We start from the raw sequence: 27327 nt of genomic DNA on the forward strand, positions 1-27327 counted from the left end.
CTTGTGATGGTCGAGGAGGAATTATATGCACAAAGATAACCATAACTGCAAAATAAATTCTGCAGAGTGTAGTTGGACTTAAACATGTGGAGAGTGACAGTTTAAACAAATAAATAAACAAACAAACAAACAAGACCATAACTGTAAAGCTCTGCTGGAAGACTTTGCATATAAACAAACTTAAATGCCAAATTCATTACTTCTGAATTCTGCAGGGAAGACATTTTGCGGATAAAAAACCTAACAAAAAGTGCTAAAATTTTGCAAAGAACTGCGCATGGATAACTATGAAGTCACCATTACACTTGGATTATATGGAGTAGCTATACATAGAAGGAATGTATTATGCTTCAAGTCTAGGATTCTGGCCGTCCCCGGGCCGCCTCAAGCAGAAGTCGTCATGGCAAGAAAATATGAAAGTCTGGATGGAGGCCAACATGGCTGCTGATAATAGTCACCGTGGAGACATGCAAGGGGCTTCGAGGTAATTGGGGAGTTGGACGTGACAAGTTTGAACAACCATTTATTTGGTGATGAGAAAATTTTATTTAAATTCTCGTCACAGTGAGGCTTACACCGCGTTTGCATTGGGTAAAAGTTGTCATCGCTCTAAGTTGTGTTTCGAATTACATCTGAGGATTTGTATAAATTAGCAGAGTGGGTGTTTACATTGAACTCAATTCTGAAAATTTATATAAATTAGGAAAATCAAGTTGTGTGCTGTGTGCTTATGATAGGGGGAAGTTTCGTTTTTTGGGTGGGGGGAAGGTGGGGTAAAACCTGTAGTTATTAGTTTTTTGTGGCAAATACACTGCACAACATTGTTTGTTCCATGCACAGATACAGGGGGGTAGGCAGTCATAGATTGTATGGGCTAGGGGGAATTCACAGACCCAAATTGTAAACCTATCTCTGTGCTCAAGATGAAATTTACAAATACTCATGTTACTCTCTGATCATTTTCCTGGGAAGCGATGATTGTCAATGTTTAGACAGAAAAAGAATATATGGAGAGCTTAGTTTCAAAACCCCTTACATCCACTTTCCGAATTTTGAGAACACATCAAAAAATCATCAAAAAAATCACTGATATATGGGGGTTTGCAACAAAAGCAGTTTTTGGTGGGATGCTCATCCTACCCAAGCATCCCACCAAAAACTGCTTTTGTTGAAAACTTCCTTATATCAATGATATTTTGATGATTTTTGATGTTCTCAAAATTCGCAAGTGGATGTAAGGGTTTTGAAACTAAACTCTTATATACAAACACTTGGGCTTACATGACTCTGTGCTCATCATTTACACATCTTGGCATAGCCCATCAAGATGCTTCTAGAATATCTATTATGGTACATACTATTGGCTTCCATCATCATCACCAACAGAGGGGAATTTGACATCTAATTTCTCCTGTTGACTCAGTATGAATTTCCTATCAGAGAAGTTCATGGTATTTTATGTGATATGCAGTTTGTTATCGTATACAGTGATCATGGGTTTTTCATTTCAAGAGGCATGCATATATTGGGGCCTTGTTAGCTTGCATTTTCAATGCATTTTGCAAATTGTACATTCAGGTGTTGTGTTTGTAGGCTGATGCAGAAAAGCTTAATGTGAATTTTAAAAATTTATTTAAAAAAAGAAGCATTGTATCATCTCTGTAAGCTGTGTTTCATCTCTGTAAGGTTGGTTCAGTAATATCTCTTGAAATCTTGATTTAGGGAATGAAACTTTAGTATGCGAGCTGTGTTGTACACTCATAACTCTGAAATTCAACCCCTGCCAACACAACTCTATCATCAAGATGTCTTTTGTCTTGATATTGAGCAATATATAGGGATCATACAATTTGTTTTCACCTACAAGCGTGGACTTTGAGTCCACACTTATATGTAGTGAATAACCATACACTCTGAAACATGGGCGTCCATGGTCGTCAGACAGCTGCAGAGGGTGCTATACAGCATAACTGCATTTTGGTTAGGGTCCTCTATCATAGGTGTAATACCAGGTCCATGGTTAGTGGTGAAATATCACAGAAGTCCATGTTTTGATTATGATATGTTTGTGTGTGTGGGTCCATGGTTTCACTGTTAACAACCACACACACAATACGGGTCCACGGTTGTCGGTGAAAACATGTAGGAGGGTATGTGTGTGTAGGTTAATGTAGAAAAGCTGAAAATTAATTTTAAAACAACCCAATATGTTTGAAAATTAAATGAACAAACAAACAAAAAAAGCAAAAAGAGTTATAACATCTGTATAAATCTGTGTCCACACACATTGTCCACATGGGAGGATTAAACATGGCTTGGTTCAGTTGCATCTCTTGGAATCTTGATTCAGGGGAGGAAACTTTAGTATAATGAGAGCCGGGTAGTCCTATCAGATATCAACTCGGCGGGATTCATGCTGAAAATAACTTGCCTCTTTGTCACATCATAGCGCCAATGTGATAAATTGGGATTTGCTAATATATGACACTATGAGATGAGCCATTTGGTTTGTTGATAAGTTACACATTTAAATTCCCAAATATGTCGTTTTGTAAAATCTTAATAAATATAAATAAGAAAGGGAATTTGACAATTATAATAACAAAAGTAAAAGAATGATTTTTTTAATGAATTCTAATGAGACCATGAATTTGTTAATTATTATTTTAAAAGTTTTGATTGTTCCACCCCTGGCATAAATATTGATATGTTTATAGACAATAAGTTTTTTATTGAAAACAAAGAAAGAAACAAAAAGCAATAAGAAAATACTGATTAAGTAATTTCTTTGTGATACCGGTACTTTTTCAAAGTCGCAATATTAAATATCATAATACAAAATTATCATCTCTAGCAAATTGAAAGTGGGTATGTTTGGGCAGTGGTGGGTTCATTGCAATTTTGAATCCCAATTGGCTTTTCTTGTACATAAAAACTTCAGCATCTTTAGGTTTTTATTTTGGCAGTGGTAGGTTGGCCGATAGCTTGAGGTGCTATTCCTCCTGTTCATTACCCTAGGATGAGTGCTATCGCAGCATGATATGTGTTATGTTAGCATAACAAACAAGGCATACGCTATTATTGTTACTATCCCAGGGCGACATGGAAAGGTATACATGTATGAATTCAATATTTGGTGCGAGGTTTTAGTTGACCATGGTTCTGTCTCAAAAAGTCTTCTTAGTCTGGTAACACTATACATAGAAAACAAATATTTTCAAAAATAATTTGTCTTAACTTTTAATGGTATGGGGGGGGGGGGGTAGTGTTCGTTCACACATGTTTGAGGGCTGGGTGTGTGTAGATGCATTTGTGTGTTTTATATGGCTTTGAATCTTGCAGTCAAGCAGGCTTGTAATATGTATTCAATGATCAAAATGCGAAAATTGTTATTGTAAATAATACAGTAAATATATATATAAGCAAGACATTCAAAATTAGACCTTAAGTTCCAGAAATACCACGACACTAAATTTAACAGTGACTTATTTTGCTTAATCAAATTATAGCAGTGTACAAACTTCTATAATGACAGTGACCAACCAGAGTATTAGTAATGAGCTAGAAAATAATGTCAAAACCAAGTAGCTAAGATGTGGTTTATGCTTAATGAACTGAATTTAAAGGGTACTTGAAAGTAACTCCAAAAGAATCTGTGACATTCAGTCATGTTGGTAATAATATCTTGTCCTTATGACTTGCTGGGTCAGACAGCATCCTCCTCCATATTATAATAATTACCATGACCCAACCATCTCATATTTGCCCTTCATACCCTCCTCCTCCTCCGCATCATCATCATCATCATCCTCCTCACCATCACACCATACTGAACTATTCACAAATATGCTCATCTGGGGAGGACACAGTTCTTTACCCTCAATATGTTTACATACATAGAATAGACCTTTGGATATGTTGGGTACAAAATATAATACTCCACAACCTGAGGTCAAATTTTGACCTATGATTGTTGATATAGAGTGACTGAACTATGCCATTAAAGTGAGATTATTAGGGCTCATAGGCTGTGATGCATGGCATTAGGAATGATGCGGTTTACCTAGTGTTAACTGACTCTGCCATTTCAAAAGTTTTGTAATATTTATGTAACTTTAAAGAAGAAAAGAAAAGAGAGGAGAAACCAGTGCTGATTGACTAAGCCATTTAAAAAGTTGTGCAATTTCTCTGTCACTAAGAGATGAAAAGAGGAAAGGAGATGAAAAGAGTGCGTGTGAAGGGAAAGGACCCTCCTGCTCATCTTCATCGTCCTCATCCGCATCCACTGACACATGAAATATTGCATGATGCATGGCATTTAATGATGTGGTTTAGCTAGTGCTGACTGACTCAGCCATTTTGAAAGTTTGCAGTCATTGTGAAACTAAGAAATAAGAAAGGAAAAAATGGAACAGGGAGGAGAGGAGATTGGAGGAGAGAATATATAGGAGAAGAGAAGAGGGGAAGAGGAAGAAAGTAGAAAAGAGGAGAGGATGGGAATTTTAGGCCTAAAAAATGGTTTGATTGGCGTAACATAAAAAAAAGGGTAGGTAGATAGGGATTTTTTTAAGTATATTCAAGGACATTCTCTGTGATAAAAAGTTACCAATGCAACTTTTAAAGCTGTAAATTGCGTTTGACAAAGGCCTTGGATCTTTTTAATTTTTAATTAATTTTTTAATTTCCTTTTTTTTACTTATTTATTTATTTTTTGGCAAAAAGAAAAAGAAAAAATTTTTAGGGTCTGGCCTAATTTTAGGGTAGGTCGGGTTATTCCAATCAAACAATTTTTACGCCTTAGTCTTCAATAACAATACAATGCATTCCTTAGAATCAAGTTTCAAGTTCTCTTAAATGTGGACAAGTTTTTCAGTTCTGCAAAATAATATTACATGAAATTTTGTGAATGTTCACCCTCTCAGCATGCAATAGTAGATGATCTTCAAGAGCATCTTGAGAAAGGAAGGCCTACTGGTTCCATTTTGATGATGGACTGGTTTGTTTGCTGACATCTTTTGCCACGTGCAATGCCTTAGTCAGCAAGCATAAGCCCAATGCCCAATATGGAGTTACCATGGGAGGTAAATGATGAGGATTCTACTATACCCAGTGGGATGCAACAGATGCACAATTATGTGCCCCAATTAGATGTACGGTATTACTAGGCCTATGTTAGTCACTGTGGTTATAGACAAAGAGATGAGGTATAATTGGTTATTTTAGGTGAGATGATGTTTAAATTTGAGATGGGGTACAGTGTGGACATGGGATAAAGGGAGTCATTGAAAGGATCAATTTGGATTTGTTGAAAAAAGTTCATTTTTTTGGTAGGAAATTTATCTTTTGATTCCCATAAAGTTAATAATGTGTACTCTCTAAATGTAAAAGAGTGAATTTCCTCTCTTTCAAAGAGTTGAACAAAGGACAATATGTTTTTGAGTGGAAAACACTCTAAAATGAAAGAAAGTACATTTTCTTTAGGCAATATTCACTCTCTCACTCTTTTTTCTACTCTTTCCACTCGGTGTACATTTAGAGAGTAGACCTTCAAAATTGGTACAGATAGACTCGCTCACACGTAAGTTGCATGTATATATTACATGCTTCTGTTAACTTGCGTTTGTGTATACGCTGCTACAAAAGTGCAGATTCGTCACGGATTAACAATGGTTGGCTCATATACAAAGGTATATAGGAAGAGTTGTTGACAAAATTTTAGCAGACAACATGCAGATATATTATACATATGTTCTATAAAGCCTATAAATGGCCTCATAAGAGAACTTTTGTCAAGTCATGGTGAAAGAATGTTGATGATGAGAATGTGTAATCTCTTGATCAGTTAATTTCGGAGGAATTTCTAGATCCATGTCACTAATGAGTTGTAGCTGTATAATACTGAATATTATGGTCAGGTTTAGGTCAACACTTTTTCATTTTGTATGAAGGAAAAGTCAATAATTTACATATTCTAGAGTTATAGACAGAGGATGATTTAAGCACTACCCAGCAAGTCTTGCGGTTAGCATAGCTGTGTGAGTGAACATGACACCACTGCCGCCCACTGCATACACACGTGCATGGTTAAATTTGAATTTGGACAGATATATTTACAATAAAAACACCTTCAAAAAGTTGGTCGATTTCACATTTTATGTTATCTACAGAAGGTGTGAATTATCCTTCATGCATACATCACTTTAGATCTGAAATCGACCAAGTAATAATGACACACACACAATTCTAAAACAACATCTTTTGCACAGAATTCAATGGGATTTGAAAAGTAAAGTGGCAGTTGAAACTCTAGTGATAACACTTTTACTGTGCATGATGGGGCTTCCTTAAATCATCCTCTGAGTTATACATGTAGAGGAGGGCAGCGTTCGAAATAGGGCCGGTCAGCCAGCCATTGGCCTGTAACTTTTTGGCCTTGCCGGTAACTTTTCTGACTGGCATCTAGTTGCCGGCCCGGCTGGCCGGTAACTTTTTAAGGCATACTTTTTGAGGCATATTTCGAACACTGGAGGAGGGTACCAACTGGGGGTACCAAAACAATGTTGATTTAATATTTGACCCATATCTCAAGATCTATAATGCATTTGATTATATTTCAAATTTCAAATTCTTTAAAATCCTGACAATGAAAGTTATTTGGTTAAAAGTGTCCCCACAACCCTAACAAATTTCAATATAGGTTTGCATTACATTTATAGGAAATGTCTGAAGGTAATTGTTTATTTGTTTGTTCATTTATTTAAAGTTAGGTGGGGACAAAAACAAAAGCCTGTCTGACTGACCCAGATTTTATTGAGCTTGACTGAAAATTTGTGAAAAAAATTGAAAACATTTGCAAAGTATGATTTTTTTAAAGCATTCAGTCATATTTCAGGGTAATTTTAGCCTCCAGAAAAAAATCCTGCCACCCTACTTGAAAGTCTCTCCACCTGTAAAACAGGATTTATTTTTTTCGCCATCTTACTGTGAATACAATATTTATGTTTTCTTACATCTGTCTGGAATCATCTCACTTTGAGTTTGTGGAGTGAGTGAGTGATTCTTGTCAGCGGTTTCGTGTTCAGTCTCCAGCTCACATTCCATCCATCTGGCATCACACCACATAATACATGGTCAGTTGATGAGGAGACAAGGAAAGCTATGTTCACACTAATTATATCATTGCTGACCAGAATAGATACATACACCTTATGATGGATATAGGCCTACCTATGATCCATCCTGGCGTCCTAGAAGGATGATATCACCATCACATGGTCAGTTGATGAGGAGACAAGGAAAGCTATGTTATCGCACTAATTATATCATTGCTGACCAGAATAGATACATTCACCTTATGATGGATATAGGCCTACCTATTATCCACCCGTCTGGCCTCCTAGAATGATGATATCACCATCACATGGTCAGTTGATGTAGAGGAGACAAGGGAAGCTATGTTATCGGACTAATTATATCATTGCTGACCAGAATAGATACATTCACCTTATGATGGATATAGGCCTACCTATGATCCACCCTTCTGGCCTCCTAGAATGATGATATCACCATCACATGGTCAGTTGATGAGGAGACAAGGAAAGCTGTGTTTTCAACCTAATTATATCATTGCTGACCAGAATAGATACATACACCTTAATTATGATGAACATAGGCCTACCTATGACCCATCCTCCTGGCCTCATAGAATAATGATATCACCATCACATGGTCAGTTGATGAGGAGACAAGGAAAGCTATGTTATCGGACTAATTATATCAGTATTTAATTACCAGAATAGGTACACAGGGGAAGGGGGGGGGGGGTAGTCAGTACAAATGACAATACAGGGATGTGCTACAAATACGGGTCTCATTTCAGGCCTATGGTATAACAATGGCTCCCTCTTTTCAAATGTTTAACCAAAATACCAGATTTTCACCATTGGAGCACAAATTTAATTTTGTTGTTGTTGCAATTTCGCATAAATTTTGCAGATTTACCTTAATTTTGCTTTCCGAGCACAGCAACATGATTGTCCCTCTCCTAGATCATGGCCCTGGGGCCCAGGCCCTGTGTGCCCTGTGGTAAATTTGGCCTTGAAAATCATATGTCAGTATCACCTTTGACACAGATTCAGTGCTATAGTTGCGTCTGAGCACCAGGGTCTGTGGTCTGAGTAACATTTTAAGCTTTTATAAACTGTGATATCTGTCTATCCTGTCTGCTGACATTCTATGCCATTTCACTCATGGGGAATGTCAACTCTCTATGGTATGCCATCTTGGCTAGCTAGTAGTGTACATTGAGATTTTATATATACGTGTGGTAAATGTCATACGTTGTATTTATAATATACCGCATTGAGATTGGTTCACGATTATAGGACTGTAGTTGTGCAATTACAGTGATATTTTCATGGTTTCATGACGAATGCAGATGCATAATTTTGTATGACGTATATTTTATACCGCACTTTATGACATGCATCATGTGACTCTGATATTAGATCCAGTTTTCAGTCTGATGTCAATATTGAAGAAAATGAGATAAGGCGATGGACTTTTCCAGTAGGGTCGGTCGGTCAAGATTTTTTTTAAAATAATTTTTCTGGAAGCTAAAATTACCCTAAAATATCACCGAAAGCTTGAAAAATCTGGTAAACATTTGATTTTTTGCAAACATAATTTTAAAATGTTCTGATTTTTACATGATTTTAGCTAAATTTAAAAAAAAGAACTCTCCCAAAATGCAGAATCTAGGTTGAGCGGGCCCATAAAACAGTGTGGGTTTTATTCGTATCAGGATTATGATGATAAAAACAGCAGAAAAACTTATTCGATGAAGTATGCAACAAAGTCAATTTGAATGGGAATTTCAAGTTGGTAATGATTATCAAAACTTAAATAGTGAAATATTCAGAGAATAAAAGCATTGTATTGAAACCCAACCATGTATCTATTACCTGATATCACACAGTAGATACATTGCACCATTATTTTAAGTGGAACAACAAAGCAGAACACCAAGTTATTCCACATGAAAATCTGCCATTCTAAAATTCCAAGGTGTTTTTTGTTTGTTTTATAAAATAGATTGTAAAATTCACCAATTCTATGGAACTTTCTAGAAATACTGGGCTAATGTAACCATAATAAGGCCTAAAAAATTGTTTGATTGGCGTAACCCGACAGACCCTAAAATTAGGCCTGACCCTGCCTTTTTTTTGCAAATATATATAAATAAGTAATAAAAATATAGTTTGAATAAATACAGGAAAAATAAATGTTCCAAAGCCTTTATCGATTGCAATTTACAGCTTTAAAAGTAAGAAGAAAAAAAGATCCAGACCTACCTACCCTAATTTTTGGTTTATGTTACGCCATTCAGACAATTTTTTAGGCCTAAACTCAGAGAGCCAAACAAATGATAATTTCATTGAATTTTAAGAGAACTATGGGGCCTAAAGGCAAGTTAAATGAGCCTTATTTTGCAGTTCATTCAAAATATCCAATATTATAGGTGGAAATAATCTTAATGTTGCAAAATTGCATTTTCTGTTTATTCTGTTTTGTACTCCACGTTTGTGAATTTACTTTCCAAAATGGATAATTTGCCCTTTTCATCAACAATTGGGTTATTCCTTCATGTAATTTTACACGAAATTAGGGTTAGGGTTAAGGTTAGGGTTAGTTTAGGGTTAGGGTTAGGATTAGGGTTATGATTAGGCTTAGGGTTAGGATTAGGGTTAGAGTTAGGATAAGCTTACACGAAATAATTACATGAAGGATCGACCCAACATTGTTTGGGGTAAAAATAGTAAAGAATAGGTAAAGAACATTTTCAAACAACATACAACACAACAAAATTATCAAAATATACAATATCAAATGCAAACTTTGTATCTATAGTGTCTCAGTTTGTTTGTCTTTGTCCTGTACCAGGTCATGTCTGTCCATATCTGAAAAATATAAGAAATTATTTTATTAATTTGATGCATAAGGGAAATGTATTGTAATCAAATATAATCACTTCTTCAAGATGTGTCATCTTCTTAGGATAGACCCTATTTAGGTGCTTCCCAGGGGGCTCGGATACACCAAAAACATGAAAAATCAGCACATATTTCGGGTACCTGCACCTTCTTTTACCTCATTATAGCTCAGATCTCAAGCCAGTTGAACATCCTCAATAAAGTAAATTATTCTTGTCTATTTTATTTTCTAGTATTGAAACAACTACAACTAGAACCACCCAAATTTTTCAAAGCACCGCCTTCCGGCCTGTGCCGGGTTTAGGCATGGATGGAGAAGAAGTACCACCCAAGTTTACGCACCCAATAAAGAGTCAGACACCGACCGAGGGCGATGCGGCTTCATTCGAAGCAGATGTGTCCGGTAAGTTATTATGTCATTGCAGTGACTATGTCTTTAAAAAAAATTTTTTCCTGATCATGAATTTCAAAACTTCAAGCTCAATCTTTCTTGGCAAATTGTCATCTCCGAATCCGACTCCTTTTGCTTTTAGCTCCTCTGTCGGGATGGCATTTTGACAAGATTCCAGGACAGCTTAGGACCTAATGGATGTACTTATTTGTCTGCCGTTTGGCAACCCACACTGTGTTACCGTTGATAGAAATGGAGAAAACGAATGCCTATGTGTATCAATAATGTAACATTTGTTATTCCACAACCCTCCAGTATGAACTTTTATAAATTTGAATTTGTTTGTTCTTGTGTACAATGTGCTATGTGAATAGAAATGTTACCTATGCGCCCATTGCGTGGTTCCGCCATATGCAAGGAGAACCTTGAACTGGCAATAGAAATGAAAGGAAGAATTATGTAACTTTACACAATGTTCTATTGCTGGTTCAATTCCCATTCATGTATGCTTTTTTTTTTTTTTTTTTTTTTCTTCAATTTTGATACTTTATTTATCAGCATAATACTATCGAAAAAATAAAGTTATAAAACCATTCATGTATGCTGCCAGAGTTATAAAGGCTCTCCTCGCAATGGGCGAATTGGGTTGTGTTGGTATGATTGTTTCATGGTCAGAATGTATTATAGTGATGCTATTTATTGCATTTATAATGAAACAGGAGATACATAGCAAGTGTTTGCAAATTTTGTATGACATCATCTTGTCTTGATCCATATTCATCATTGTAATTATGATGATGTCATCACCCGGGAGGGTCACTCCCATTGTGGCCTGTACACCATCCGCGATAATCAACTTTTGAAAAGCACCCTAAACAAGGATTTAACCCTTGGCTATAACGATACCCTAAACAGGTAACATGCGCCTGTTTTCACACCCTAAACAGGGATTTTATTCAATTTCATACCCTAAATTTAATTTTTGCGTATTAGCCATTGTAATTTTGCTACCTTTTTTTCGGATTTTCCATGTTTTTGACACCCTAAACACGATATGCGCGTATCGTGCCTACTCACGAAAAACTACCCTTTTACGCGTTTTTATTATCGCGGATGGTGTACAGACCACAGTGGGAGTGACCCCCCCCCCCCGGGTGTCATCAGTCAAATGTGCAAAAAATGTTTTCAAATAGTAGTAAATGTGCATGGCAAAAGATGTGCATATTGCTAAATGTGTAACTGAAATGGTGGTATAAAAGTGCTCAAACAAACACCCCTACAAACAAAGACACACACAAAAGAAGCAAAATTCTGCAGCTTATTCCTGATAAACATGCTGAATATGACAATTGCATTTTGAATTTGTGCTATCTTATTTGCATGAGATATGTGCAATTTAAATTGTTTTCAATTATTTCGAATACAAGCCTTTTGTAACCATAACAGTCTGTAATTTTGTAAGTTATGCAAAACAGTATTGACGTAGATGGTGTTAGCCAATCATGGCGCTGCATTCTGATGTATTTGTTAAAACTTTCTGCATCAATAATGGTCTTGTGAAAGTGACAACATACCCTGAGTGACGTTTATACCACCATATTGCCAAACCTCTTCTTATTCATCTCAATGTTCTTCATCCATTCTCCTTCCTTCCCTTCCTTCTGGCCTTTCAATCCAAATAGGCAAGCCTGAGCCATCCATAAAATGGTTCCGCGACGACAAAGAAATAACCGACGCGCAAGGCTACGAAATAAGCTACGCCAATGGACACTGTAAACTCCACATAGCCCAAGTTAAAGGGTCCGATGTGGGCAAGTTTAAATGTGTTGCCCAAAACCCAGTGGGCACAGCCGTATCCACGGCGCAACTTGTAGTCAAAGGTCAGTCCAAATATTTGAGTCTCCAGAATGCACAGTTCATGACATACATTAATGATAGTATTTGCGTCATTTGCAAAAGAAGTTTTCAGTGATGTTGACATGGCCTCGTTCAAGGGGGTGTAAGTTTTCAGAAGTATTTCTTGTAGTTATTCTATTTTTCTGACTTTCTGTCATAAATTTTAAAAAGACACATGAGAATGCTTCGAAATATATTTTCTAAATCTGAAAAAGATTTTCTAAAAATGCTAAGGAATACTTATTTTAAAATTCACAGGTCTTCTTTTGCAAAACATGAATTCATCTGTTTTTGAACCAATCACGTAATTGGCTTTGGGTGGCTTCAAAACTTCACCATTATTCCCCTTTTCCTCCTTAAAGGTGCTATTTCCCATTTGTCACCTGTATCCATATGCCACACCCCAGAAAAAATGTTTTGTACTATATTAAAAGAGTGTAATTCTCCATCCCATCTGACATATGAAAAGAACAAATAAGTCCAAACATCTGATGCCCGTCATATCCAGTACACTTAAAATCGATGGCTGGAATTTGCATTATGTTCTACAGCGTCTATGCATATTTAAACTGTATGAATCCCGCAATACAAATTTCTCACAAATTATCATATGAAGCAGGCACCTTTAAGTGGATCAAGTGTATCACAACCAGATTCCTATTGCTGCCTCCCCAGAGGTACATTGCTGCACAGTGACTTCATTGGTACTCCAGAGTACCTGTGTGGGTACTCTGGAGTATACACATTGGAATGACACATACAGTACAGACATTGGTCCTGGATGGGTACTGCACTGGTACTTTAGAGTAGCCGCAAAGTAGCTGAGCAGTAGTGTACCTCTGGGGTCAGCAGCAGTAGAATTCTGGTAGTGTATTGGAAGACTTTTAAAAGTCTTGTGGCAATAATAATGAAAAAAATATTACAAATCCCTTTCAGGAAATAATGGTGAAGTTTTGAGCCCAGTCCGTAGAATTCATAACATTTGTAGAATGCAAAGTTCGCTATCATCATTAAAATGTTCAAAATGTTGAACTGTGCAGAGGAGACAAGAATAGTTTGGTTTGCTGAGTTGGAGAGTAGTTACTAATTAGTTATCTAATTTGGGAATGCAAGTTGAATCTGGCAATACTTTCAATAGATATGGTACTCCATGTGTGAGTGGATGAATGGGATATTGGTCAAAATTTGATTTCATTAATGTTAAATATTGCCAAGAAGCAAGATTTGTGTGCTTCAGAAACATTATTTAAATGACACAACCCCAATTATATAATTACATTTATTATTCTGGTTTTCTGGGACATGCTTGTCTTTTCCGTATAACATTCTTTATCCTTCAACTTGTTAAAGCTTTCCTATAAATTTTCACACATATAGCTACAGTGGTGGTCAAAACTATTGTTCTAGATATTCAAGTGCAAGGAGGGATACTTCATACATCACATTTTATGAGAATGTACAACATACCTCACATTTTATGAGAAAATAAGCTCATGTTTTATGAGAAAATAAAACACATCTCACATTCTGGGATGTCATGATTCAACTTGCATTCTTAAAAGATGACTAACAAACTCTCTTGTTGCATAGCATGTAGGCATGTAGGCATGTAGAATGCTACATTGCTTTCATAACATGAGCATGTGCATGCAATGGAATCATTCTTGAAAGAAGGGATTTTATTTTAAATCACAGCAAAATTTGAAAAACAAACAGTCTTTAACTGAAACCGAATATTTTGATAACAAAATTCAGAACAGGAGCTAAAAATTAAATTCCTGTATTTTTCATTACATAGCAACCTTGTTCTGAGTTGTTACATACATGGCCTGATTTACAAAATTAAAATCTTAAATAGTTGAAAGAGTGAAACAAAATTGTCTCTGCAAAATTATGGGTAAAATATCATCGTAACAAAACTTTGTTCTTCTCTTAAATTTAAGTGTTATTTATTACTTTATGATGACAAAATATGCACACAAACTTGTTATAGAAATCACTTTAATTTTAATATGCAAAAAAAATAATGGTTTAGTTGTGGCTCATAAAAGAAAAAGTTGTGGCTTTTAAAAGAATGCATTCCTTAATATGGCAACTTGAAGCGGAGCAGTTTCTAACCGCAGCTACGATGACATAGTTGTATTTGCGTAGTATGGGTATATATGTTTAGTTTAGATCTAGATGTAGGACGTATTATGTGCTGCATATTAATGCTTCTATAATAGTTCTTTTCTAGATTCATTTTGTTTTGTCATTTATGACATTGTTTTGAAGTGTTTTGCTCTACAATGTGGTTATTTAAAGGTTGAGAGCTTTATGCAGAATATAAATATCAGCCAGGGTTTTAGCTAGCCCAAGTCGAGTGCTGGATAATTTGACTATTATAGAGTGCTGGCTTGGGGTACATTCTTTTTAGTGAATGCAGGGGAATGGGGAATAGGCTATGAGGTATGACCCATAGCAATGTTTTTTGATAATGATGAAGAAATCATTTGTTTAAAAAAATTCCTTTTTTCCCCCAAGTGCCAGTTGGCCAGCGTCAGTGCATAGCTAGAACCCTGATATCAGCTTCACTTTGCAGAGGTAGTGGAAGTTTTCACCACATTTAACATCATTCGCAAACTACTTGATGAGTTAACTATCATTAGATTGATTATAATTAATTTATCATTGCTTTTTTCACTTGTTTTTATCAAAATGTGTAGACAACATATTTTAATGTCAATTATAACATTCTGTCAAATTTAATTTGCTGTTTTGCTGTAGTATGAAGTGGTTTCAATTATTGGGTTATCTATATATCTATATTTATATTTAACACTCATTATTGATCCTTAATTATTAATAAGTAAAGGATAAATAAATTGTTTTGGTACATTTAGTTAAATAAACAAACCAGAAAATAATTAATATTTGTAGAGGATGAGTGTTATAAATTATTATTGCATAGCAATCGGTCTTGCAAGAAAAGAGTCAGCATAAATTGCCCACAATTTTGCAGACACACATTTTGATCACTATCTTGATGTAAATAATATTATTTTGTCAACAGAAAAAGACGATGATGCTCCTTGTGGATTTTTCTCTGGTAAATTAATTTTGTGTCAATTTTAGGATGTTTAGAATCTTTGTTTTTGATTTTGAAAAACATTATTAATAACAAAATTTAACTAATTAAACTTTTACAATTACAATTATAACAGTATAATGTTTTGCATTATGTAAATTAATGACTTGGCAAAAAAGTGTGTGGTTGCCGGAAAATTTAACTATGCATAACAAAAAAGATGTTTTGTTGTTGCAAATTACTAACTGAAATTTCATGAACTAAGTTTGGACTAATTTTGAAATGTGTTAGCAAAAACTTGGTAGCAAAGGTATTTCAGGACATTGACATTTCTTCTACAGCCCCTCTTTATGATCCAAGTAGAATCTGTTTTTGAATTTTCTTGTATGTGTCCATGGCGATTTTTTTAACAGAACACACAGAAGCTCCCGAGTTTACACAACAATTACAAAGTACGGAGGTCATCGAAGGTGAATCTGTGCGACTGGACGTCCAGGTCAAAGGCATTCCATCGCCTTCAATCAAATGGTATCAAAATGATGAAGAACTTGAATCCACCATGGACATGCAGATTGTCCATGAGGGAGACAAGAGTGCCCTTTTCATACCAGAGGTTTTTGACCAGGACGAAGGAGCGTACACAGTGAAGGCGGAGAATTCGGCGGGTATGGCCTCGTGCCAGGCGCAACTTGTGGTTAAACGTAAGTCTTAACGGAGGATGCAACATCATCATCAGTATCATCAATCATCTTCTTTCTTGCCTGATTCAACTCTCAGCACGACCATCATTTCCTTGGCATCTTGGTTTAGTAGTTCTCCTCTTATAGCATTCAGCCTTCAGTAGATCTATAATAGCATTCAGCCTTTAGTAGATCTATACTCTTTCCTATCTGTATTCTTCCTTATAGTATCCTTTATACTACCCTAATACCTTTCCTACTGTAGAACACTCAACTCCTTGGTATCTTGGTTCTGTAGTTCTATTACAGCATTCAGCCTTCAGTAGATCTATACTCTAACATTTCTGTATTCTTCCTAATGGAATCTTTACTATCCTATTATCTAATACATCTACTATTATAGCATTCAGCATTCAGCCTTCAGTAGATACTCTTCCTTACCCATATTCTTTACAATGATATCCTTTACACTTACCCTGATACCTTCAGTTGATCTATACTCGAATCTTTCTGTAAAGCCATGATTTGTCCGTGTTACAAAATTTAAATTCTGTGTTACAAATTGGACGATTCCGTGATTTTCCGTGTTACATTATAAAGTACTGAAAAGTGAATACAAGCATGTTTTAAAAGTGTAATTTGTCTTATATAATTATATGTACCGTTGTCTTATATAATTCTATGTACCGTTTTACTGTAGTCTCCCCGAGTTGCATCGTAGGCCTAGAATTAATGCTAGAATGGATTGTTTAATGGTTGATTACTGCTAAATTCTCACTTTTCTTTGTTTTCTTTTGCAAATTATAAATTTTACACAGTTTTTCACTATTTTGTGGCATTTTCAAATTTCCGTGAGCAAACCCCGAATTCCGTGAATTTTTCTGTTTTTCCGTATCACGGAGAAATCATGGCTTTATCTTTCTGTAGTCTTTCTAATGGTGTCTTTTATACTACCAGAATCTCTACTAGAGCATTCAGCCTTCCATATATTTTGTACTATACTACTATTCCTTCAACTTTATTTCTAATGGTATCTTTTATACTACCTAATACCCCTCTACTATGATAGCATTCAACCTTCAGTAGATATACACTCTAACCTGTCTGTATTCTTCCCAAATGGCTTCCCTTATACACATCTCCTATTATTGTTCACTCTTTGTCTTATGGAATGGAATATTTAAGTTACGGTAGTTCTAACAGCTTTTGGAGTAAATCATTCCTCTGTCTCCTTTCTATATATTTTCTGTCTTTCTACCATACTAATCTTGGTGTTTTGATTCCATAGTTTAATCACTGTACATGTAGTAGATAGCCGTTCTTGTCATTCTATCCATATCTGGTATATATTGTTTCTCTAATTTTACCAATCTTCCCTGCTCAAGAAAATCATTTTAACCTCTAGTAGATTTTAACCTATAAATTTCCAGTCTTTTCTTGCTGTAATCGCAATTGTCCAAATTCTTTCTGTCCAGTTTCCATAGCCCAATCATGTTCCTGTTAGACCAGTATTTGGCATGACATGCATCATGTGTGTATTGTGCATATTATATATATTCTAAATGACATTGCTGATAATTGGCAGTTGATACAGATAACAAATACAGTGACAATGTGTTAAGTTATTGTGGCATGTTTTGTTTCACTGAACAAAATTGTGATTTTTTTATCTATCTAATTATTTGTATTAAAATTATTTAAAACAAAAAAAAATGCCTTACATCAAATTTGGTTGTCCTAGGATAGCCTGTCTTATTTTCCTTTATATGTAGGCCTTCCCCTATAGTATCTGTATAGTTTACAAATAAAGTTTCAAGCATCAGTGGACGCTGATTGCTGCCAAATACTTTTCGTCTACCATTATTCTCTTCTCCCAGTGCCCCTTACTATTACCCAATTAGGTTTTAAACAAGTAGCCAATTTTGTTGGTGTCCTTTGACTTTGCATCTCTGTCCTTCCTCGTTGATACTAGAGAAACTTCTTTTTCCTTTTTCCTTGTCCAATTTTCCCTTGTCTACTAGATATGTCTATTTTGCATCTGCATAGATCATTTCTATAGAGATACATTAGATGTAGCTGTACAAGTAGTTACCATAGTTCAGTGACTCTGACTTTCTTTGCATCATGATTCTGGAGTTTGTCTCTATTCATTTATTTACAGATTTTTACTAATGATCATCTCATATATCATCCTTTCTGTAGATTCATATCTTCTTGAGTTAGCAATGACATCATTTTGCATTTGAAACTTATTGCAATGTGCTCTTCATATCCATTGCCATATTACAAGCATCGTGTAATTTTGGTCTGTCTTTTAAAACATACCAAATTTTAATTGTTCCCTGGAGGCTGGACAATTTAAATTTGTTCAGGGAACAGTATCCAAAATGGATGGACAATTCTTTTCATCCCAATCTCATTGGAAAATCACTTTCCAAGGGGGCAGTTACTCCCTTGTTTACCCCCCTGGGAGCACACTTTACCCTTTGATCAACTTGCCATTGCTCCAGATTAGACCACAATCTAGATTGGTTCACAACTTGCCAGCAATTATACTTGAGAGCATTTCAGTTGGGATGGAAAGTGAATAATTATCCAAGTTTTCTTTAAAGAGTGCATGTAGGTGAGAATTTACAAGTTGACACTCAGGCAAGTAACATTCATGATACAACTTGCCCAATCTGTTTACAATACAATTAAGTCAGCAAGCAAGTATCAAATTTTAAACCCTAATGCTGATGTCATTGCCAACACAAGAAGATAATTTCATTTCAAATTTCATTTTCATATTTCTCACAACTATTCATGCTTCCTTGTTTGGTGACATGTAGAGTAACCTTTCATTTCATACATTCATTCTGTTATTTTTCGTAAAGAATTTTACCCACATCCTCTTCAGTAACAGCTTTACCATGAATGTCATCATCTGTAGTTGATTAGCAACTTTTTAAGATTCATATAACTGCCATATAATAACAGATTTGAATTTTGTTGTTAATTTGACTTAGATTCAACAATTGACATTTCCATTCACCTTAAGGGGGTACTACACCCCTGCCCAATTTTAGGCCTATTTTTGCATTTTTCTCAAAAATTAAAGCGCATTGGTGACAAGTAAGATATGAATATTATAGGGGCAAGGACTACAACTATTGCACTGGAAATTTTTATTTCAGCACAGACAACAGTTGTGGAGTTACAGCCAAAAATGAGGGAAAACCAATATTCAATAAATCAATAACTACTTGCCTTGAGTTGCTGAATTTTCAGTGCAGTAGTTGTAGTCCTTGCCCCTATAATATACATATCTTACTTGTCACCAATGCGCTATAATTTTTGAGAAAAATGCAACAAATAGGCACAAAATTGGCCAGGGGTGTAGTGCCCCCTTAATTTTAAAATGTTATTATTTTGAATAATTTTGTTTGATTAACTCTACTCATATGAACAAATTTTAATCTTTAGCCAGAGCAGCGAGCGCACATAAACGTTGAATAAAAGTGCACTGTCTGCTCTAGGTAAAGATTACAATTTGTTCATAGAACTAAGTTTAATAACTTCACTCTACTCATATGTGTAGAAATATTTTTAATAGTATTTTGTGATTCCAGGTGCTTCTCATTCATGACACATCATTTGATGGTTTGAATTTGAAATTGAATTTTCATGTTAACATTAATTTTATTCAAATTGAATAATAATATATGATTTGTTGCACATTGATTAAAAATGAATACACTTATTTGATTTGCCAAAATTGTATGAAGAGAAGACATTTTGTTTTCACCAGTGTGAGGTGAGAAGTAACCTAACTCATACAAAATGTTCATATCAATGTTCATAACATTTGTAGTTTTAAAATTACATACCATTATAATAGGTAATACTTTTTTTCAGGTAAAGTCACATTTTCTTGGTCGATTTCTTATTGTCTTGGATTATTATGTCAATTCTTTTGAACAAAATTTCATACAGCTTCAAAGTTATTGTTAAACATTTTCCTCAATAAGTTATTTTCATTTCAAATTAAAAATGCAATTTGTGACTCCTCATGCTCATTGAACAAAAAAATCCCACTTTGATAACTTTTCTATGATATTCGGGCAATAATAAGCCAAATCGGCATTGAAATTTGCAATGCATTGTCGGACAGTTTTTGCAGTTTTAGGACACTTTGCACTCTGACCTATTGGGAAAATTATTTTGTGTGTGTACAAAATATTATTTAAATTGTTTCACTAGAATAAAAATTGTTTAAAAAACATGATTGTTTTATAAATTAATTTATTTCAATTATTGTTAATGATAACATTATTACAATATAAATGAATGAATAATAATTACAGCAATTTCCCCAATATGTCAGAGGTCAAAGTGTCCCAAAACTGCTCTCAAAAATCGGAAGTTGCAAGGCTTTCACACTGAAAATGATCTGTCTTCTCCTTTTTTATTTTAGTTTAATTTTGTGAGTGTAATTATATATGAAGTACTCATTGAAAATCCAAGTTACATACAAGAAAACAATAACTTATTTTATTCATTTCATTGTTTCATATTATCAGCTATTGCAACATCACCACCACCACCACAGCAAAAGGAAACACCACAAGTTGCACCGGTAAGAAATGCTTGAATCTTAACCCCATGAGAACTACCTGCCGATTGGCCAAAAAGAAGTGTTCATTATCAATTGGACCAATCAGCAACATTGTTAGAATAATTTCACCACGGAAAAAAATTGGGGTGAATTTTTTGCAAAGCTCCATTCTAATTGGTGATTAAAGTGAAAATATCATGTAATTGACCAATCAGAGGCAATGTTAGATCGGCAGGTAGTGTTCAGGGGGTTAAAACTAAAATTGTATAAATAATATCATTTGTATTAAAAATCAATTCACAGCCAACAAGGTTGAATTGCATGATACCTTACATCAGCAACACACATGAAAAATACTAGAAATATAAATACAATTGGACAAATTGACAAAAAATAATTTAGAATAATTAAAACTATAGGTGAACAGAATCAAATTACCCTTGCACAGCATTCACACATAAGACTTTTGTATAGCCCATGTCAGAACTTTAATGTTGTGGTATTAAAACTGCCCCTCCCCACTTTACCCCATGCAAAGTTGATGGCACTGTGATCAGAACTGGGAATAAGGATGTTCAGGTGACTGGCTTCCATGTATGGTAGAAAACATCATGCAATAAATTTGGACCACCCTCACCTTTAAAATAAGAAATTTGATATAAATAATAAAATTATAAACATATGATAATTTTCTTTACCATATTTATCTGTTGTTGAACAGACACCAGCTGAAAAGGTTGAACCACCACCACAACAACAACCAGCTCAACCACCATCAGCTGCCAAGGCCCAACCACCACAACAACAACCGCCCACTACAGCAGCCAAACAGCCGACTGAGGTAAAAGAGGAGAAGGTAGCTGCACAACAACAGCAGCCAGAGGAGAGTAAACCACCACAACAGATGCAGGTGGGTGGGTGTGGAGGGTGGGACAAATTTAGTTGATTGAGTTTTTTGATTGTGGGTGTGGAGGGTGGGAAAATTTAGTTGATTGAGTTTTTTGATTGTGGGTGTGGAGGGTGGGAAAATTTAGTTGATTGAGTTTTTTGTTTGTTAAAGTGTTTGTGAGTAGTGGGTGTTTTAAAACAGAGACTGTAGCTGCACAACTACTGTAGCCAGAGGAGAGTAAATCACCACCACAGAAAGAAGTTGGTTTGGAGGGTGGAAAAATTGAGAGAAGGTGAAGTTTTATATTCATTAAAGTGTGGTGTGGGTGTGTGTGTTGAAAAAGAGAGGTTAAGTTTCGGTCTTGTAAATGTATTTGCAGATGCTGTATTTTACACTGTGAGCCATAATGATCTCATACCCAAAGGCATAGCTCAATGACCACCATTAAACAAATAAAGTGCAAATTTTGACCTTAACTTGTGGAATACAAGTTTTTGTATCCAAAATGGAAAAACAAAAAAAGTTTGTGTATCCAATATATCAAAATGTCATTCTTTGAGTGCAGAAGCATATTGGGGTTAAAGAACTGTGTCCTGACAGATGAGCTTGTTTGACAAACTCGTAATATTAATGCCCTGTGTGCTATAGCCATTGGCTTTATTATAAGAAGTCCAAGTTTTAAGAAGTTTTCTCAAAATATCAAGAGCTATCTCACAAACCACTGAACCAATAATAGGCTTGTTTGTACCCATTTTAATGCATATTTCATGCTGATTCCAAATATGGTAATATAAATGTACAATTTTTGAAATTTTTGAATTTTGAAAGAAAATTTGAAACTTGTCGTCTGCATTCGACACCCGAGTGGAGAGGATTGATGTCTCCTTTTATTCTCCTTGCAGCCACCACAAAAAGAAGAAGCAAAGCCACCACCAAAGAAAGAAGAACATTGGCCACCACCACAAAAACAACAACCGGTTCAAAACATGCCACCACCACAGAAACCGGTTGGAAATGCGCCACCACCAACTGTAGAACCAGCAGCGACCAAAGTCGTTGAAATTCAAGTCCAGAATGCACCACCAGCACAACCGTCCAACCCTGGACCTGTACATAATCCTGCACCAGCAGCAGAAAAACCAACTCCACCACTTTTCACTAAGGTATGTCAGCCCTGAAATGACAGGAAAATAAGGGATAGGTAGTGTTATCGCAACAACATGAATCTTAGTCACTTATCCAGTTACCCTCCACACGGAATAAAGCAATTATATCGTGGTAACTGGATAGTAAATTGTCCAAGACAGGTCCATATGCAGGATTTCATTTGGGGGGTGCTGATTTTGAAAAAGTGGACTTTTGTCCAGGGGGAGGGGCAATTTTGTGAAAGTGGACTTTCTTCCCAAAATTTGGACCTTTTTCACTACGTTCACAAATTCTGAAATTTTGGGACTTTTTGTATAGCCTACTTTTACCCCCCTGCGTATGGACCTGGTCCAAGATTATGGTTTCTGCAGTATTATCATCTTTAAAAGTCTGACAAAGATGTGACATTACTATGGACATACAATGACTTTGTCACACAACGAACCTGTTTACCATTTTTAACTGACCTTTGTCTACAACCCCTATAATTATTTGTTGGCATCATGTTGTTACTGTAAAAATCCGCCTGATGACGTACATGGGTTCCTTTGCCTTAGGGTAAATTTCACTTACAAATAGAGAGCTCTCTCCTCTGAAAATCCCAACAAAAATTAGGGTACATGCCCTTACTTGCTGGTGTGATTTACAAGAGGGCACTTTTAGTTTGTGCCTAAAATTCCAGTTATGTCAAAGGAGCCCATATGCGGCATTAGGCAAATCTTTATGGTATTTGATAAGCCTGCAGCAGATTGAATTTGCAAAATGCAAAATCCGTAATATAGTATGAAGATATTCAGTAAGGGTAAACAGAGGATAACTTTATTGGGCTATTCCATTTAAAATCCACACTACCCCTGTTGAAGATGTTGGAAATATCTTCTACGGGGGGGGGGGGGAAGTACAAATTTCAAATGGAATTAGTGTATTAATCAACTCTATTTGAACCTCACCCTCCCTCTGTGGAAGATTCATGTTGACTCTTTCTCAGAGGGTGTATGAAATTCAAATGGAGCTGCTTAATGTGTTTATTCCATTTGAAAGTCATACTCCCCCTGTGCAAGATATTTTTCCACAGGGGTAGTGTGGATTTTAGATGGAATAGCCATTTATATGTGCTCACAAAGTGGTTGTGTAAAATGCAAGCAAGAAGTTAATGTGACACATTTTTAAGCAATGTTTTATATGCGATTTATTTCAGGCATTATCCGATTCAGAAGTCCAAGAAGGCAGTTCCATCACGCTCAAGTGCGCAGTAGAAGGAACGCCGCCACCAACAGTGACATGGTTCAGGGAAGGTGTTAAAATAGAATCCTCCTTAGACTTTCAAATTGAGTTCAAAAATGGTTACGCAACGTTGACCATACCGGAAGCCTTTGTGGATGATGCTGGTAAATTTACTTGCACCGCTACTAATGCTGCTGGAGCTAGGTCAGTCTCATGTCATCTCAGGGTTAAAGGTCAGTAGATTCTTTTTGCATTATTTGTTGTGTATGTGTAAATGAAATGGTGATAAATATGTTTTTTATAATGATCAGCTGTGCAGAAAGTTACCAATCTAAAATGTATTCCTGTGAAGTGGAACATAGTTTCAATGTTTTGGAAGGAAGTACATGATTTATTTGATATCTTCAAATTATTCAGGTTGCCTGATTTTATCAGAGAGCTCATTTTTTGGTGTTAGATAGAATCAGAGTACATATGGTTTGGTAATGAATGGTTGCAAATTTGCCCCAAAAGTTAAGCTAAAACTGACAAGCAGTGGCATAGTCAGGGGGCAAGGGGGTAGCTGCCCCCCTGTGAGAATCCTTGCCCCCTCTTGTCCCCCACCGTGAGAGGCCTTTTTGTAATTTTTAGCCCATTTTTGACCATTTTTTTATAAAAGTTTGCCCCCTGGAAATTTGCCCTGCCCCCTCTGAAATAGTCTTGGCTATGCCACTGCTGATAAGTACCTTAGCATGTCTGTAGATCATCATGGCATTGCATCAAAGAATTTCAAAATAATTTTGAAAAGTACTAAACCCACACTTTGTGTGTTGCTTTCAATTATGTCATATAGATCTGTGTAACTCATATGTGTTGTTTTCTATAAATTTACAGAATTACCAGTGGCTCAGACTAATGCTAAAAATGGCCTCGTAGCAGAGCATGAGGAAATGGGCTTTATTGATGCACCAGTTGCAGAACCAGGTCCACAAACAAAGCCTGAATTTGTCAAACGGCTACAACCCCAACGCTACGAGGAAGGCATGCGTGCCAGGTTTGAGTGCAGAGTTAGTGGCAAACCCGCTCCGTCTATTGTATGGCTTCGACATGGCATTCCTGCAGAAAGTGGATACAGGTTAGTTATGGTGTTATTCCAATTGAAATCCATACACCCCTATGGAAGGTAACCCCATTTGAAATTCACACTCCCTGTGTGGGAGATTAAGGTCATGTCTGTGGTGTATGGATTTCAACTGGGATACTCATTGTTGCTTTTTTCTCCTTTGGTTCAAAATTTTCCAGTTATTGCTGCAAAGTTACTGTAAAATGGTTATTTTCACTTGTGTAATTTTTCACGCTTTCCTAAGTGTGATCTACTTTGCTTGTTCTTAAATTTGTGATTTTGAGTTTTCTTACCGAGTCCTATAGATAAAAGAATATATTTGCGCATTTTTATTTTCACAGCAGCTGTATTGAGCGCAAAAATGAATGTCCCAGGAAAATTGCCACATGCCAGTTTTTGTTAATTTTTAGTCAATTTTGGTGGGCTTCAATTTATGAAATAGGATGCCAATTTATACTTTGCATTGTCTGACTATACTATGATCAGCTCTTAATAGGCGAGAATTATATGGTTTTTGTTACTGCGCGAGTCAATAAAGTTCCAAATTATGCCTGCGTAAATTCACAAAAGTGCACGTCAGATACGCAATGCACAGTTCGCGTAGGTGCTGCGCCCAGCTGTGTACAGCCATTCTATATCAATCCACGATGTTATGAGTCCCACCTATTTACATTAGATAATCATCTAATTTGTTCCATTATTTTTTTTCCAAAGGTTTGTGACAAGATACGACATTATGTCTGGTACCGCAGTCTTTGAAATCACAATGCTTCTACAAGATGACTTGGGTGAATACACATGCGTTGCTCAAAACAAAGTTGGGCAGGATACATGTGTTGCTTCTCTACTCCCTGCAGGTAAGCTTAACCCCATGAGAACTACCTGCCAATTGGCCAAAATGAATATTGTGTCCAATTTTAACCAATCAAGGAGGGTATTAATAAGATCATCTGCAAATGCAAGTTTGAACAAGTTTAAAGCCTGTATGGTCATAATCGGCAATTGAAATGAGCATTTCAAGTTATCAACCAATCAGAAATGTTGTTAGATGACCAGTAGTGTCCAGGGGGTTAAGGCAACATTTTATTGAAGTTACCAAAAAACTTGATATTCTGTATTCCATATTCTATCTAATATAATTAAAGCCCTCCTCAAATAAACACCCCACCATATTTTTTCCACCAAACTGTTCCATAAATGCCATCAAAATACAATACAGTACCTGTATTTTCAAACATCCATGGATATTCATGGGTACGGCCAGTGTTTATAGCATGGACGAAAAAGATAACAGACTGCGAGACAAGCGAGGGCCGATTGTTCCATGAAATGCGACAGGGAAAACTGCTACGCACTTACCGTGTATTTTTACGTTCTATCGCGTAATCGTGAAGGCATGCAATGCTCTATCGCATATATGCGAAGACACGCAATGCTGGTGTGATTGTTAGACATTGCACAATAGAACAATTGGCCCTCATGAATATGCGAGAATTCACAGCATACAAAACATGGGGACTCATGGTAAAACATGGTAATTGCGAATGGTCTGTATTAGTCTGTAGTTTTTAGTATGTGTAGAAATTCCTTATTGTTTTTGGAGCACCGCAGTACTGCCAGACGGCACTAGCAAAATTTCTAACGGGAATTACCATTGTAAAAAGACCTTTAATTAACACCTCTTTAACACCTAATTTGAGGGAATATGATATGTTTTTGTAAAATTAGAGGTGAACAAATTTGGCCAAACTTTTATAAATTCCCTGTCAAAAGTTAATTTTGTCTGTTTTCTCAACTTTCAGCCCAATTTGACCATTGGATGCGAGAGAAAAGAGAAGCAGATGCAGCGACTCGTGCCCGTGAACAAAAGAACGTCATCAATCGTCAGCTTGATGATGTCTTCAAGTCGGAAGGTCAAGTCACTCCCAGTATACAGAGAGAAAGAGGCAGAACTGCCAGTTATGGTAGTGATCATGAACCAGTCTACTATGACCCAGAAGAGGTAACCTTTGACCTTTTGACCTATAATATGAATTTATTTGAGACTTACTGTAATTATTGTATTCTACATTTTCAAGCATAATGCCTCTTTAAATTAAGAAAGTGAAAGTTGCGTATTTCAAAAAGGAGACTTTTTTTTAAAGATTTTTTAGCACCTGAAATTAGATCAAACTTACATAGGTAAAGCACTTGTTTAAATAGGTTATGATCCCTAACATCGACACATTTGACACAAATTTAGGCATGTAATAGTAATGAGTAGCTAACTATGCACATTGATTATTATAAGAAAACATGGATTTGTACTAGAATTTGGCTCCAAAATGACCCATATTTATAGTA

At 35.9% G+C, this 27327-nt stretch overlaps 1 protein-coding gene across 1 annotated transcript in view; it reads left to right on the forward strand.

Annotated features, from left to right (window-relative positions):
- Window positions 1-27327, forward strand: part of LOC140167506 (muscle M-line assembly protein unc-89-like) — a 77345-nt gene that overhangs the window by 40758 nt on the left and 9260 nt on the right. Inside the window, exons 12-21 of the mRNA XM_072190812.1 lie at window positions 10226-10395; window positions 12066-12263; window positions 15760-16047; window positions 20589-20644; window positions 21345-21533; window positions 22415-22675; window positions 23857-24115; window positions 24756-24996; window positions 25699-25841; window positions 26787-26986. Coding sequence (XP_072046913.1) covers window positions 10226-10395; window positions 12066-12263; window positions 15760-16047; window positions 20589-20644; window positions 21345-21533; window positions 22415-22675; window positions 23857-24115; window positions 24756-24996; window positions 25699-25841; window positions 26787-26986 — 2005 coding nt within the window. The remainder of the gene's footprint in view (window positions 1-10225; window positions 10396-12065; window positions 12264-15759; window positions 16048-20588; window positions 20645-21344; window positions 21534-22414; window positions 22676-23856; window positions 24116-24755; window positions 24997-25698; window positions 25842-26786; window positions 26987-27327) is intronic.

Source organism: Amphiura filiformis, chromosome 13, assembly GCF_039555335.1.
Source record: "Amphiura filiformis chromosome 13, Afil_fr2py, whole genome shotgun sequence".
Lineage (NCBI taxonomy): Eukaryota > Metazoa > Echinodermata > Ophiuroidea > Amphilepidida > Amphiuridae > Amphiura > Amphiura filiformis.